Source organism: Oreochromis niloticus, linkage group LG16 (genome assembly GCF_001858045.2).
Source record: "Oreochromis niloticus isolate F11D_XX linkage group LG16, O_niloticus_UMD_NMBU, whole genome shotgun sequence".
Lineage (NCBI taxonomy): Eukaryota > Metazoa > Chordata > Actinopteri > Cichliformes > Cichlidae > Oreochromis > Oreochromis niloticus.
Window position 1 is genome coordinate 29,464,975 of NC_031987.2, and position 15,632 is coordinate 29,480,606.

Consider the following 15,632-nt stretch of genomic DNA (forward strand, 5'->3'; position numbering starts at 1 on the left):
GGCGTCAAACATAAGCCCAGGGACCAGAATCACCTCTCCAATCTGGCCCCTGGGACAGCTTTTTAAACTGTATTTTCATAAGTTTTATGAGTTTTCCTACTGATCAAAAAACTCCCCCATGACCACTAACCTAAAATAAACAAGGAATGAAAACACAAATGACACTTTTTTACCATCATTATTCAAATCTATCATTTTTGCAGTGGCTTTACAGGAGAAATACAAAAACAAAAATTCTTTCAATTAACAAAAATGTTCTGTTTGTATAAGTAAAAGACCATCTGTGCCATAAGCCAATAGAACTTTTTCTGTATTAATACATTTGGGTGTAAATTTAATACAATTAACGTAATTAGTGGAAGTAATTTATGCATTTATTTATAACAGTTTAAGCCCAAGGAGTTGTGCTGAAAAACTTCAGTATTTCTCTGTAATGCAGAAAAACTGAGATGTATTGTGTAATGTGTAGTTAAACTTCTTTGCAATGACAGAAGTAGGAGTTAAGCTCAAATCTGGCTTTATATTTACACAGTGTAAAAGGAGTTTGATAACCCTGCCATAACATAAGAGAAAATAAGAAAATTAACATAATGGCACGAACATAAATGATGACTAAAAAGTGGTAGTGGATTAAAGAAATCCAAAATTTAAATAATTTAATGGGCTTCAAGAAAATATACACATTTTTGATTTACAGAAAAAACAGAAGAACTGTCAGTTTTAACTGATGAGCTATATAATGAATTCAGAATATATCGTATTTATTTGATTCAAATATCTCAACAAACCACGTGAATAAAATCAGGCTGCAATGTGAGTTCTCATCTCCGAAAGGCAATATCCAACCACGAAATACAGATACACTGTACACAGCTTCCAAGAGAAAAAAGTTTATATGTATTTTATCTTTTAATTACTGTGGCACTTTTCCCATTTTGCATAAATGCTTGCATTACATAAACTTTTGTGAAATTTTAAGCTGGTTTGCACTTTTATTTTGACGGTCCGGAAGCTTCTTCAGTTTCGGTTTGCGCTGTCTACGGCCTGCCACAGACTGGGGGAAACAGCCGACATCTGGGAAATGGCTGTTTCCCCCTGGTCGGGGACATGGGAACTAAATAAAATAAAGCTGTGTGAACACATTTATATACAGTGACAAAAAAACAAAACAAAAGATTAATACAATTCTTTCACGCCAGCTGGGATGTATGATGTGTGATGTACTCAAAAAAAGAAAAACAATGAAAAAAATATGGCAGAAGTACTGTATTCATTTTTATTTTCAAGCGCTTGAATCGTTACTTGAATATTTCCACATTATGTCCCGTCATAATAATATATATATATTATCAACCTTTCCAACTTAATGTACTCCTTAATTTTTCATTCGTGTCGCTTTTCGCTTGAATGAAGGTGAAATACGCTGATAACAGAAAAAAAATATTTGACGCTCTTATCTTCGTAAATGACAGGTAACCTATAATTAAAAACATAGGTCTGACAAATAAATGCAGTGCATTAAAAAGTAAAAAACAAAAAAACGGGAGGAATTTATTTGGAGTAGATGAACTTAGTACAAATTATTGAAAATTATAGATATATAAATAAGGCACCATAAGTCTAGATTAGAATATGGCTGCCAATAATACTTTTTTTTTGTTTGTTTTTTTGGGGCTGCCGATAATACTAATGTAATAACGCCAACAAATGCTACGGAAGTGAGAACAGGAGTCATATCTCTAGCATACCCTAGAGACCAAAACGCAAATTGCCCGAAAACAATAAAGAAGAAGAAGAAGAAGAAGAAGCATTAGCATGTTGGAACATCATTTCCTGTCTTGCGCAAACCAGAGGAAAGAAAGTAAACATGGCGGCGGCGGAGAAATCGACGAAGGAGAGACTACTGTCTGTGCTGGATGATTTGGAGGTTTTATCCAGGTAAAATTAAACTTCGTGTGGGGGCTTTCTTGTGTCTCGTGTAAACGGTTTGGTAAGCTATCCGTATTTTATCTGTGAAGAGATAAAATACTCATATTTGGAGCCGTGAACTAGCACCCCCAGTTTGTGCTGATTACTAGCAGACATGCCGCTCACTGGCCGAAACAACGGCTTTTCTGAAAGAAAGATAACGAACCCTGGGATTTGAAACAACCTGAAACACTGTTCTAAGTCTTTTCTTGGAAACTTTTAGCAGTTAGAAGACTGAGTGTGTCCATTTTATAAAACAAGGTTGCTGAAGAGTTTGTAGGTACTACACTCAGCGGCTAATAGTCATTTTTAAAAGGAAACTACCACAAGAATGGCCAAAATGACTAATCAGAGAAACAAAGTGAACATAGGCGTACAGAAAACGATCGTCAGTATGAGCTTTAAAAAGTAAATAAATATATAAAGATAGAAATTGATTTGTTGGATTGAGTTGTGCTGTTTGACCCATTTCTCATTGTGTGTGCGTTCATTTCAGGGAGCTGATAGAGATGCTGGCCCTGTCCAGGAGTCAGAAAATGCCTCAACCTGGAGAGGACACGCAGGTAACACCCCACTCAGCCTGCAGTTGACACACCGAGATTTAAACAAACTAATGACCCTCACAGTGACCGTCAGACCATGTGTAGTCTTAGGGTTAGTGGTGATCAAAGCTTAGCCAAAGGCCTTCTACAAGCAAGTCTCACTATGTGGCAGCTATTCTAAAATGTCTCCAGCTATATATTTGGTCAGTGTTGTGAAACACTGTCCAGTTTGATACTTGTCTGCCACTCGGTGTCTGTATTTTTCCAGTTTCTGGTACTTGATCTTTAAGTTCTTTGTGGACTTGCACAGTCTTAAGTTTTTTGCTTTTTGCTGTTTTAAAGTTTTGGTGAGACATGATCACTGATACAGGATCACTGTTTCTTTAAGGACAAACCCTGTGCTTAATTGCTAACCATAATTTTTTAGATTTAAGCATTTAATTTTAATGCGGTCACATTTGAAGATATTTAGTTCCTTCCAACTGATTTTCTGTCGTCTTGTCCATAAATCTTTCATAACTTTTGAACCTTTTATTGTGTCTGAGTCTCCAGAGAATGCCTAAAATTATTTTACAAGTTAGACTTGACTGATTTTAGTTAGTTACAGTAACCTGTATGAAGCGTATCAAATAGGAAATCTTTGATAACAGAATGTGTATATGCTTTATCCATAAGATTCTGGAGCTGTTGGTGCAGAGGGACAAGGAGTTTCAGGAGCTGATGGAGGTGGCACAGCAGCAGGGGAAGGTTCACCAGGAGATGCAACTGCTGGAGAAGGAGGTGGAGAAGAGAGACAGTGACATCCAGCAGCTCCAGAAACAACTGAAGGAAGCAGAACACATCCTGGTGGGTTTGGCTTGTCTGTTGTTTTTAATTTTTAATTTTTTTTTTTTCATCCAGAGCAGGGCAACGCTGACAGATTGAAATAAATGCTCAAATGTTTTAAGTATGCTGGTGTAGCTGACACTGTGCTCTTACAGCAGAGGCGTTCAGGGTTATAGTGTTGCTATTGTAAATGTAAAGGGGCCTATGATTCTCTTCTTTTTCTGATTTACTTTGTTACAGATGTACATATTAAACATGGTCAAGGTTTAAAATAATGAGGCCAGCATATGAAGAGTCATGATAAACAGAAACTACATCTTCTTTAAATTCTAACATCATGTGACAAGTGATAGAGAGGACTGATATATTTCTGTGTATCTCTTTCAGGCCACTGCTGTTTACCAGGCAAAAGAGAAACTGAAATCCATTGAAAGAGCCAGGAAAGGTGAGGGAACACTCCCGACACGTTCTGGTGAAAGCTGTGTTTGATGGCTGGTTTTCTCTTTGATGTCTTGCTCATAAATTGACACTGTTTACATGTTCTCTGCAGGAAGCATCTCATCAGAAGAAATCATCAAGTATGCTCACAGAATCAGTGCCAGTAACGCTGTGTGTGCTCCTCTCAACTGGGTGCCAGGTATGTGCCAGGCTCTCTTGTAGCTCCCACCGGGTGTTGGTAAAAAGTTATGTTCAGCTTCATTCACTGTCATCATACTTGACAGGTGATCCACGCAGACCGTACCCTACCGACCTGGAAATGCGTAGTGGGATGCTTGGTCACATGGCCAACCTGTCCACCAATGGTGTGAATGGGCATCTGCCAGGAGATGCATTAGCTGCTGGGAGGTTACCAGGTAAGTCCAGCTGAGCAGTTAAAGAAAGGAGTGCCCATGCCTCCTGGCAAAGAGATTGTAGATGAGGTCAGAGGTTTGTTACAGTGATTTCAAAATGTATAAGTTAATAATTTATCGTTATAATGATAAAAAGTTAAAGGATGGATCCATTATTTTTCTTTTTATCAAGTATAAACACTGAACACAGATTTTATTTGTTGCCATTCAGACTGCATCCACATCATGTTCTGTAACATAAGAAACTTGGCAAAAAGTGCCAGCTTTCAGATACTATATAAGGGAGCTGAGATAAGTAGTGTCAGTCAGTGTCTGGCATTTCACAGAATAACCACTTTTCTCTCGTGTCACTTCAGACGTCCTGACGCCTCATTACCCGTGGCAGTCGTCTGATGTCTCAGTGGGGATGCTGCCCCCTCACCACGGCAATGACTTTGGCCTGGAGCCTCCGGGTCACAACAAGGAGAACGAAGATGATGTAGAGGCCATGTCCACAGATTCTTCCAGCAGCAGTAGTGACTCCGACTAAAAGTGTGTCTCAGAGTCAAGAGACGCTGAGACGTGTGTGTGTGTGTGTGTGTGTGTGTGTGTGTGTGTGTGTCTGTATGTTGGACTCAGAGCTCACCAGCGAGCAACAGCTGAGCAGGCATTTTCAGCTTCAGTCATTTATTGTGCCTGTGAGAAATTGATTTTTTAAATTTACCCTTTTTGAATATTAGTGAGTTTATGGTGTTAGTAGGTGGATTATGTTCCCTTTGGACAGAACCAGGCTAATTGGTGTTACTATACAGTTCAGTGAAACTACTGTATAAACTAGAACTAGCAAAAATGAACTTGTCATTCTGGACAGATCAAAGAATATCCTTCAGAAAACAAAGACCAGAGCCACAATAATTTGCCTTCTTTTGCTCTTTGGTGACACCGTGTGTATGTGTGTGTGTGTGAGAGACTTGATATCTAATTTTAGTTGGTCACGGTCAGAATGTTTGCAACGTAGTATATAAGTTGTGTAAATATGTCTGTAAATACTCAGTCTTGTAAATAAATACTTTTTGAATACTATTTTTCTACTCTTTTTTTTGTGTCTGGAATGTGGATTTGTTGTTTTGTTATTAATGTTTAGGAACACCAACTTTCAAATGTTCCTGAACACCATTAGATGGAAGCAGATACAGTCAGAGATCATCTCATCCATTACGGTTCAGTACGTTTCATGGTGCAAGGTGTTGTCTGTATGTTTTTAATTGTCAAATCTTAAATTTGAAAATTAGAACTGACACATATGTGCTGGAACACTATTTCCCACTGGAAGTGGAAGTAGAAAATAATGCAAAAGCGCAATAAGTACATCAGGGCCATCTTGCATTTGGCAACTTTTTTGAGTGGAAAGATGAGGAGATAATAGAGATACAAGCCAGAAATGAGCACTGGGTAGATATGGTTTCATTTCTTGTTACATAGAAGTGGAACTAATGTAAGAGTGCAACACGGTGCCTACATGTTTTTTTTGTTTTGTTTTTTTTTTAAAAACCAGCCATGAGATATGGCTTCGTTTATTAATTTACAAGTTTATACTTGACACTAAGAATTGTATTTATTTAGGTTAAAGGTCGGAAGGAGTCTTTATTTACAGTATGTTGAGGCAATGATAGTGCTGCCTTTAGGAACTCATTGTAAAACACTATGTTGTTGTATACTGTGGTTAAAGATTGAAATAAAGATTTGTTTTTGCAGTATGCAATTAAAATTATGTGACGTAGCCAATTTGAGTGTTTTCAGTGTTATGAAAAGGGGGAAATAGGCATGAATTGGATATTTAAAACAAATAAATACATTTAGCTACTTTTTAAATGCTCATTTTTATTCCTTAAAGTAAGTACACGTGTCTTCAGATATTTGAACACACACCAGCAGTCATTCATCCTAAGCACTGTACAATGGTAGTAAAAGGGCCAGATTCAGAAAAAAACAATAAAAAATTTTGTTCATATTGAGATTTCGGCCGAAATTTCATCATTACACTCGAAAAACTATTTTGAGGGGAAAAAGGCGAAATGTGGAGATTGCACACCGTGTTTATGGTTAAAAATAAACAATTTACTTGTAACGTAAATCGATTCTGAAGTACGATTTTACTTGCTCATCTACGCAAGGCACTTTGCAGAGGGCTTTAATCTCTACATTTCGACTTTATTCTCAAAATACTCATTCGAGTTTTAAAAAAAAATAGTATTTTGACTTTTTTCTCAAGAAGGTTTTTCGATTATTCTCAGAATAATCATATAGATAGATAGATAGATAGATAGATATTAATGTGGCCATAATATTCCTTTCATGGGACTGAACGTCAATTGTGGAATTTCCGACAGCATTTGAAATTGCCAGTGGGGAGGGTGTCTTTGGAATTGCACTACGCATGCGTGTTCAATCCACTTTGCTGTAGAGGGAGACATGGCGACGTCCCTGATTTGCGGCCGTTTGACGGCTAGCCTGAGAACTTCAGGGGCTAGAAACACTATTAGCTCCGCTTGTAAGGTAAGTGTGTATCCACAATGGAGGAGAACGTTTGGGCTGTCGAGGAATGTGTCTGTTATGGCACCACACCTTCCCCGAGGGTTAAAAGTTCTCCGAATCTGACAGGGTCAAATTTGACATTAGCACAACTCCATTGAGTTTCCGTTATTTTGGCTAACACGCTAACTAGCACATAGTTAGCATGGCCGGCTGTCAAATCTGCAGATCAAGCAGTAAAAGGCCAAGGAATCCCTGTGCCCTTAGTCTTTTCTGTAGCCGTGCACTTCGTGTGGCTGTGAACGGCATTCTTGGTGGAGGATATGCTCAGTGAAGCTCAGTGACCTCCACCGGCAGCTGCTACAGCTTCCATCCCTGCGATTCCTCCCCTGTCACATCTGTCCCGCTGGGTCTTCTTGGAAAGTTAACTGGACAAATCCGCTCAGGCTCGGAAGCATAAACAGCGTTCACCGCAGAGATACGCTGTAAATATACAACGGGGGGAACAGCAAGATAAAATGACGGAAGAGATCTAACCGGGAAGAGCGCGCAATTCAACCGGGAGTCCATTACACCAGGGCCCCCATAAGATAGAGCCTGACCAGGAAAATTCTGAATACTCTACACCGAGCAGAATGACGTTATTTATGTCGTATCGGTGGGAGGCTTTGGGTCTCGACACTCTGGTGGATGTTCTTCTAACACCACCAGCCTAGACATCGCTGCAGACACCTGACACCACAGGAGAAACCCAGTGGTCTCATGGCTGTGCTCTGGCAGTCCGGAGCTGTTTTGGAAGCATGAAGAGGACTTACACAATACAAAACAGCTGGTTTTAGTGTTTTGTCTTATCGGTGGTAAAAGTATCAGCATTCTTAACAGAAGTCTCTGTGTCATCTTATTGAAAGTTTGAAATGCATGTAAAACTTATTTTGACACATTCCGTTCAGATAACATCAGGAAAGCTTTACATTTGTTTTACTAAAAAGGTATCTGCAGGTTGTTGAAGCTCTCTAAAAGCACTGCATTCAGTTCTTTTCTCCAAAACTCAGAATACACTGTTTAGTGACAAAATATTTGCATTTTTTTTCAGCTAAAAAATTTATAGTATACTGGTTTGAAAGATGGTTGAAAGGTGTAATATAGATCAACGAAAAAGAACAGTGATCTTTAAATGGTTTCATTCTTTTTAGGCTACTTGTCAGGACAGTTTGCCTACACTTATATTCATCAATAGCAATTTTTGAGTTATCCATCTGGAAATGTGATATAATGTATATTGTAATTGCAGTATTGTTCTGGTTTTTCACTTTGAATGGTGTAACAGTGAAATACTACATGTGCTACACATTATGTGGTTGCAAGAGGGACTTTAAAAGTGTTACTTGAGTAGCCAACAAAAAGTCTTCAGTTGCTCCCTTTTTTTTCTGTTCATTGTAATCTTGATAGTGTGTGCACACCTATTAGAGTTAATAATGTCTGTTTACACACACTTTTGCTTGTGATATAATTTTATAGAGTGTGTAAAGGTAACAGAACGAAGTAATGTTTGACTAATTGTCTGGTATCTGAAACCTCAAAAACCATTACAGGTTTAGTTCTTCAAATGTCTTGTTTTGTTTTAGCTAAACACTTACTTCAGTCACAGGTACACCATACTGGTACCTGGGGGGACGCCTTTTGGTCTTCAGAACTGCATTAATTGTCCGTGGCACAGATTTAACAAGTGGCTGGAAACATTCCTCAGAGATTTTAGTCCATATTGACATGGAGCATCACACAGATGCAGATTTGTCAGCTGCACATTCATGGTGTGAGTGTCTTGTTCCGTCCTGTCCTAACGGTACTCTGTTGGAATGAGATCTGGTGACCGTGGAGGCCATCTGAGTACAGTGAGAGCTTTTAAATGATGATCAGTTTGTACTTAAGGAACCAGAATGTTCCAAGAAAATATTCCCAACACTATTATACCACCTCATTAGCCTCAGCTATTGAAACAAGGCAGGATGGAGCCTGTTACGGTCAGCTTTGATGCTATCATCTGAATATCACAGCAAAAATCCAGAATCATTATTCTGTTGACTGTTTTTGGTGAGCCTCAGTTCCTGTTCTTATCTGACAGGAGTGGCACCTGGTGTGAGCTTCTGCTGCTTTAGTCTGAGTGGTTAATGGAGCTACTGTTGCCTTCTTGTTAGCTCAAAGCAGCTGACCATTCTCCTATCACCTCTGACATCAACAAGAAGGCATTTTTACCCAGAGAACCGCCACTCACTGGATGTTTTCTTTTTCAGTAAACCCTAGAGGTGCAGATCAGCAGTTTCTGATACTCAGACAAAGCCCATCTGGCAGCAGCAACCATTCCACCATCACAGTTACTTAAATCGCTTTGTTTCTCTGGTCTGATACTGAGTTTGAACTTTAACAGGTTGTCTTGACCATGCCTATTTGCCTAAATGCTGATTAGATATTTGTGTTAATAAGTAAATATGTGAAGCAGGTGTACCTAATAAAGCAGCCAGTCTTTTTTTTTTTTTTTTCCATGCTTCAACCTGCATAAATCTGGAATTTCATGCACTGTTTTTTGTTTTTTCTTGACCAAAAATGAAAAGTTGTATTTTTCTTTTGGTCCACTGATTTAGTTGAGGAAATAAACGTGATTGTCTAATGCCCAGCTGACATGCTTCGAGTAACACTTTGTTTCACATCCTTGTTAAAATTTCCAGTGTTACTTTTGTGGTCCTACGGACTGTGAATGATTCTCTCTTCCTCTAAGGATGGTAATGTTTTGTGGTGTAGGAATTTTATCTTGTGGGTTTAGTATCTGTGATTTTCACATGTTGCTCTAGCAATATTGAGCAAAAGTTCTTCAGCTTTTGCTTAACGAGTGTGCTGCCATGGCATTGTGTGATCAGATTTAGGACATTTTACGTAGACTTTAAATAAATCCTTTTTTTATGGACAGGAACAACACAATGATGTGTCTGCGTGTTTTGAGTTAAAATAGATTGTTTACTTGTAGGTTAGATTGACATTTGAAGATGGCATATGTACTGGCTTTAAGTTCACTGCTTCCTGTTCTTGTTCTTTCTGTCCCTTCAGGTTCTTGGTGGTTCTTCAGGTCTGTTTGGCGGCCATGTGTCCCAGCCCCAGCCCCCTCACGTGCAGCAGCAGCAGAGGAACCTCTCGCTACATGAGTACATGAGCATCGGCCTGCTGAAGGAGGCCGGCATCTCTGTGCCGGCCGGCATGGTGGCTAACTCCTCAGAGGAGGCGTATGCTGTGGCCAAGCAGATTGGTAAGGTTGAACAAGGTCTTAATAAGCAAGTTCACTTTCACTGTCCTTTTCTCAGACTATGATTTTAAAACGTTTGGTAAACTTGTTTAAGCAAAACTGTCAATGTCTCCACTTCTCCATTGGGAGGCTTCTCCACTTTTTTCTATTTTGTGTTGCTGTAAATGAGGCTGTGGTTGGACTGTTTACTCAGATCACCTTTCATTCCGGCAAACTGTGAATTGCATTATAATCCTTGAAATATGTGGCAATTCAGGTTGGGCAACAGCTTTGTTTCCAGAGTGAAATTAGTCAACAGCTGTTTGATGTGTTGCTATGCAGTTTAGTTGATATATTCTCCCAAGAATGATCCGTGATAACTTTTGTGTTAACTCTGCATAGCTGCAGGGTTTTAGTTGTTTAAAATTGGCAATGTGTAGCCTAAATAATGTTTAAAAGATCATAGACTAATTATTGAGGAAAATGTTTAGCAGTTTAGCAATTGTGGTATTATTATAAATATCCAACTCAATGGTGATACTTTCACTTGACATTTTTAAGTACGGTGTAGGTTTTAATGTGCTTCTGCTTGGTCATAATGTTGTGTGTTCAAATTTGTTGAACCACTGCACTTTGAAATGGGGCGAAAGAGCTTATCTTTATTAGTTTTATTTATTTAGACAAAATTGTGCATGTTGGTTTGTTCACCAGGTCAATGTCCCAATGTCTAAGAAAACTGTAGTATTGTTTTTGGTGTAAAACTCAATAGAGGTCATCAGTCTATCCTGTGTATCAGATTTGGGGCTTTTCTGTGTGGAGTTGGCATGTTCTCCCTGTTCCTGGGTATATTTGTCCTATAGCTGTACTGGTATTTGAAAACAGATGCTAAACATGTACATGTGCAAGCAGCCACACAAGAGGTGCACCTGTATTAAAAAAAAAAAAAAAGTATGTTAAAGCTTCAGTTTAAAAGGAACCATATTACAAACCTGACTGGACATTTAATGTTATTCCCTTATGTCTGTGAGAAATATTGTTTTTTCACAACATGAAAAAGGCCTAAATTGCTAAATCACAATGTGTACTTCATTATGTCCCAGTGGTAGCAGGGAGAAAGAGTGTGTGGTCTTGTAAGCCATGAGTTTCCTTGGAGACATTTAAAAATATGACCTTTGCTGGTGAATTACTGTTAGATAAGGACAAAAAACCAAAAACTGTAGTTCTGTTATTTAGAACGGCTTAAGTGAGAATTTAAGTGATTTTAAACATAATGTCCAACCTCAGTCAGTATGCACAGCTTCACACTTTAATGGATAGAGAAGCACTGATGTTTGAAGATGTTGTACATGCATTTAATTACAGAAGCCTTCAGAAACCCAGTAGGCTAAATTTCAAATGCCTTCAATGTGAACTGACTGTGGCAACATTAACGTTTTAAACAACCCATAATACAACCTTGTCTGTAAGAAGCCAAATTACATTAGTACTGTTTCTATTCCAAACAATCTCATATTGCAATTCTTGTTTAATTCACAAATATAAGCCATCACTTTCACAAACTTGACTAAGTAAAGCAGTCTTACGTTTGGAGTCACTGTAGTTAAACTCTTTTGTGTCAAACTTCAGTCTGGAGACCTTTGAATTTAGCAACCACGTTAAATGCAGTGTGCTTTAGTAGTGTTATGAGTGTATTATGAATGTTTTATCTGTTAATGGTCCACCACCAAGCCACTGTTGTGGATTTACCAGTGGTGATTTTTTTGGTTGGTCATATGAGCAAGAAGAGCACGTTTAGAGCTATGTTTGAAATGAAAAATTTTAAAGATGGAGGTGTTAAGCATTTTGACCCCATCGCTCTGCATTAAACTTGAAAACATTTCAAGAGATGGAATGAAACTTTTGACTTTAACCACGCTATTACTCTCTGACAAACGCAGTGGCGTGACTATCCATTTATGCTGCTAACTCTTTCATCACCCCTCTGGACCTGAATGCCCCTTGGAGGCTTTTCTAACATTGTGTGTGTGTTTGTGCGTGAGTGTGAGAGTGAGACAGACAGAGAAAGACTCTCTCGCACACCCAGTCTATACATAGCCATCTTCTGCTTCAGTGGTATCAGTTGACACTCAACATGCACAATTCTAGGATGGAAAGAAGATGCACCTGTTGGAATCAATACACACCCTGTTTCTTGTTCATTGTAAATAACGTGAAAAGAGCTACATGCCATGTTTTTTTTCCTCATATTTTACTCCTACTTTGCCTGCGTTGAAGTTATATTCCTCTATTAGTAAGGAGATACGTGATATGATAAGACTTGTTTAGCTAAGCTGGTCCTCTACTGCTTTTTTTTTGGGGGGGGGCATATACAGTATGTTGCAAAAGTTTTTAGCCACCCCAAATTTCTTTATTTTGCTAGGAAAATGGGAAGTGTGTGCAGTTATTTATTGACACATGTGCAATCATACATGGATATACAGTATAGAAGCCGAAAAGAGATAAGCTTGAAAGTCAACATTTGGTATAAAGACCTTTATTCTTCAGCACAGCTTGAACTCTCTTAGACACCTTTCTTGTCATGTCTTTAAGTAGTCTTCAGGAAAAGTTTTCCAGGTTTCTCGAAGGACATTCAGAACTCTTCTATGGATGTTGTCTGCCATGTTTTTCTGTTCTCTGACAAGATGTTCCCACACTGATTCAGTAATGTTGGGGTCTGGGTTTTGGGAGGCCACTGTCTGTTTGTCCATACAGGTATGCTTTCACTGCACTGGCAGTGTGTTTGTGGTCATTGTCATGTTGATAATGAAGATGTTGATAGTCAAATGCTTTCCAGATGTTAATTCACAGTGGATCAAAATCTGGAATACTAATACTAATCTGGTGGAATCATGAAATACTTTTTCATGATTTCACCAATTTGACAAGATCTCCTGCGTCCCTGGATGAAATTCAGCTCCAAAACATGACTAAGTCTCCACTATGTTCTACAGATGGCTGTAGACATTCACTGCTGTATTTTTCTCCTGTATATATTAATGATGATTTGAACCAAATATGTCAAATTTGGACTGATCTCTCCATAAGACCTGTTGCCACTGATATTTAGTGCAGTTTTTATCTAATTTAGCTGTTTATATTCTTTAAGAATGACCCCTTGACAGCTACCCCTTCCACTGAGACCATTTCTGAGGAGGCTTGGATGCCCACTTTGTGAATGTGCTAACCCAAGAATAAGACATTGTAAAATTTGATACATTAGGTGTATTTGCTAGGAGGCTGAGTGGTACCACTGGCTGCTGCCACATCTTCTTTTGTCCTCCACTTTTCTAATTTCATCAAACATTTTTAAGAACATGATACATGCTATGCAGTTTTAAAATGAGCAAAAAAGAAAAAAAGCTGCTGAACTCAAAAGAAAAACTTTAAAAGATCTTCAGAAACCCTGCTAAACTATTGCTCAAGACCACTTTAGAAAATTCCAAGTGTCATGACTTTTGCACAGCACTGTGAGACTGCTCTAAAGAGCTTGTTTGAGACAGAGGATGAACTGTGATAGGGTGTGCCAAGTATAGGATAAAAGGAAATAATTAAACTGAGCTATGCAAACCCCCTCCCTCAAGCCCCAGAATGAAACTGTGTGTAGATGAAAATAAACAAAAGTACTCATTAATTTAAGAAAACTTAAACATGCTGTGTGCTACAGCATGCCGTGCTAGTTTTAAGGAAGTTAAAGCTAAATGTGTATATAACTATTATGCAATATTAGCACAGTTAGTCAGTTGCCACCTAGATTTGAAAAACCAAACTTGTGAACAAACCTTCTCATAAACACAACTATGACCCAGAGCTTTGTGTCACTGCATATTTTTGAAATGGTCAAGTTAGTTGCCAACTGGAGTCCTTCCTCTCACTTTTAAACTCAGCCATTATTGCAAAAGCCTCATGGTGTCTTGTAAGCCTTTGGCCATATTGTTTATGCGTGACAGGAGAATAAGATCAAATTAGTCCATCTAAACGTTGGGTCACTACAGAAAGAATACAAATGGAGGTCTGTTTCTGTCAATATAAAAATTGAAGTAGAGCAGTGATTGGTACATTTATGGAACTAAGCAGCAAACACACATTTGAAATATGTGAGTGTAAATATTAACAGAGAACCAGGAATGTTTTTAAAAAACTTGATTATTGACAATGTACAAACTTCATTTCTGGCCGGTCTATTATGTAACTGATTAGTTACTGTGACATTTAATGCATTTATTATCACAGTGTGTAATTGGTGTGTGTGTGTGTGTGTGTGTGTGTGTGTGTGTGTGTGTGTGTGTGTGTGTGCGTGTGCGTGCGCGAATGTTAGGTTCGAAGGACCTTGTGGTGAAAGCTCAGGTTCTGGCTGGCGGCAGAGGAAAGGGGACGTTTGAAGGTGGACTGAAGGGAGGAGTGAGGATCGTCTACTCGTAAGTAATCCAGCCTTTATAATTCAACAAAGTAAGTCGTCACTGACAACAATTCAGCTAAGTCACGATTGTCTATATGTAAACACATTTTAGATAAAATCCTATCCTCACTTACGCATGTACCAAAGAGTATGTTTTGCTGCTTCACAGTAAAACCCATGTTTAAGATTATTAACATGAAATAGGATCAGCAGGAAATGTTTGTGTTGGCCATGGGAGTGAAAAGATTGTAGGAGAGATAACGGTAAATAACTATTGTCCTAGCTCCTCATTATGTTGTGGCACAGAGAGGAGGAGGAGAGGAGAACGCATACATGAAGAGGGAGGTGGGAGACACCAGGGAGTTCAGCTCCTTCTGTATGAAGAAACAGTGTTGTGTTTAGAGACCTTAATGATGTTTGACCATGTATACGTAGAGTGCTCAACGATTTAACCTACCTTGAGTAGTGAATATACGGTCTTTTGAAGAATGTTTTCCCACAATGCTATGCAGTTCTGTGAAAAACAGCCTGCGATTTGAAAGATCTTTAGCAACAATAACTTGATTAACTTGAAGTCATCACAACTGTGCTATCATGAACTTTGACATGCTAGTTGTGGTCTGTAGGGTCTGTGATGTAGCTCCTGGGTTTTTTGTAATTTCTTAGAGTCCGTTGTTGCGGTGGATTTTCTGGACTGTCCACTGCTGGAAAATTGTCAGGGGTCTCGAATGTTTAATCTCTCTCACTGCAGACGTACGGCCTGAAGTTGTTTTTTAAATGGCCTTACGCTCCCAGACTGAGTCTCACCAACAGCTGCTTCCTCCTTGACATTTGTGTTAACAGACTCCCAAACAGTCAAAACCTCTGCTATTATAGAATAGAAGCCCCCCCCCCCCCCCCCCCCCCCCCAACGAATTTTTAAGTGTATATCAGCTGAACTGGTAAAACAAAACAAAAAGTAGTAAATAGTAGTAAGTTCTTTACCCCCCATTTTTTCTCCTACTATATTAACCTACTTTTAATATACTGTTGGAAACTCCGCCTCTGCTCCTAATAGGTAGGATTCTCTTTTTTCACATGCCTACAGATTCTAGAGCTGATTGAATATCTGAGCTGCTGTAGGCATCAAAGTGCTTCATTAGTTTTTATTTAGCACAGCTGACTGCTGTGTAATTGCAAAATGCTGCCTACTTGGCAAAGTGTCTCCAGTGTGGCAGCAACAAACTGCA

General features: G+C 38.8%; 2 protein-coding genes across 2 annotated transcripts in view; both read left to right on the plus strand.

Moving 5' to 3' along the window:
- Window positions 1–1,793: 1,793 nt before the first annotated feature.
- On the plus strand, window positions 1,794–5,248 carry med4 (mediator complex subunit 4). Its single transcript, XM_003449500.5, has 7 exons — window positions 1,794–1,938; window positions 2,465–2,531; window positions 3,186–3,356; window positions 3,723–3,780; window positions 3,886–3,972; window positions 4,058–4,189; window positions 4,543–5,248. The coding sequence occupies exons 1-7, from the start codon at window positions 1,868–1,870 to the stop codon at window positions 4,713–4,715; spliced, it is 759 nt and encodes a 252-aa protein (XP_003449548.1). The 5' UTR covers window positions 1,794–1,867; the 3' UTR covers window positions 4,716–5,248.
- A 1,317-nt stretch (window positions 5,249–6,565) lies between these two features.
- Window positions 6,566–15,632, plus strand: part of sucla2 (succinate-CoA ligase ADP-forming subunit beta) — a 28,711-nt gene continuing 19,644 nt past the window's right edge. Inside the window, exons 1-3 of the mRNA XM_003449501.5 lie at window positions 6,566–6,721; window positions 9,797–9,992; window positions 14,323–14,422. Of these exons, the coding sequence (XP_003449549.1) occupies window positions 6,638–6,721; window positions 9,797–9,992; window positions 14,323–14,422 (380 nt within the window). The 5' untranslated portion in view covers window positions 6,566–6,637. The remainder of the gene's footprint in view (window positions 6,722–9,796; window positions 9,993–14,322; window positions 14,423–15,632) is intronic.

Bases quoted from the DNA above. Each gene is read 5' to 3' on its own strand.
- med4 (XM_003449500.5), top strand. From the start codon at position 1,868: ATGGCGGCGGCGGAGAAATCGACGAAGGAGAGACTACTGTCTGTGCTG. The intron at 1,939-2,464 runs GTAAAATTAAAC...CGTTCATTTCAG, and splicing joins GATTTGGAGGTTTTATCCAG to GGAGCTGATAGAGATGCTGG. The intron at 3,973-4,057 runs GTATGTGCCAGG...CATACTTGACAG, and splicing joins TCCTCTCAACTGGGTGCCAG to GTGATCCACGCAGACCGTAC.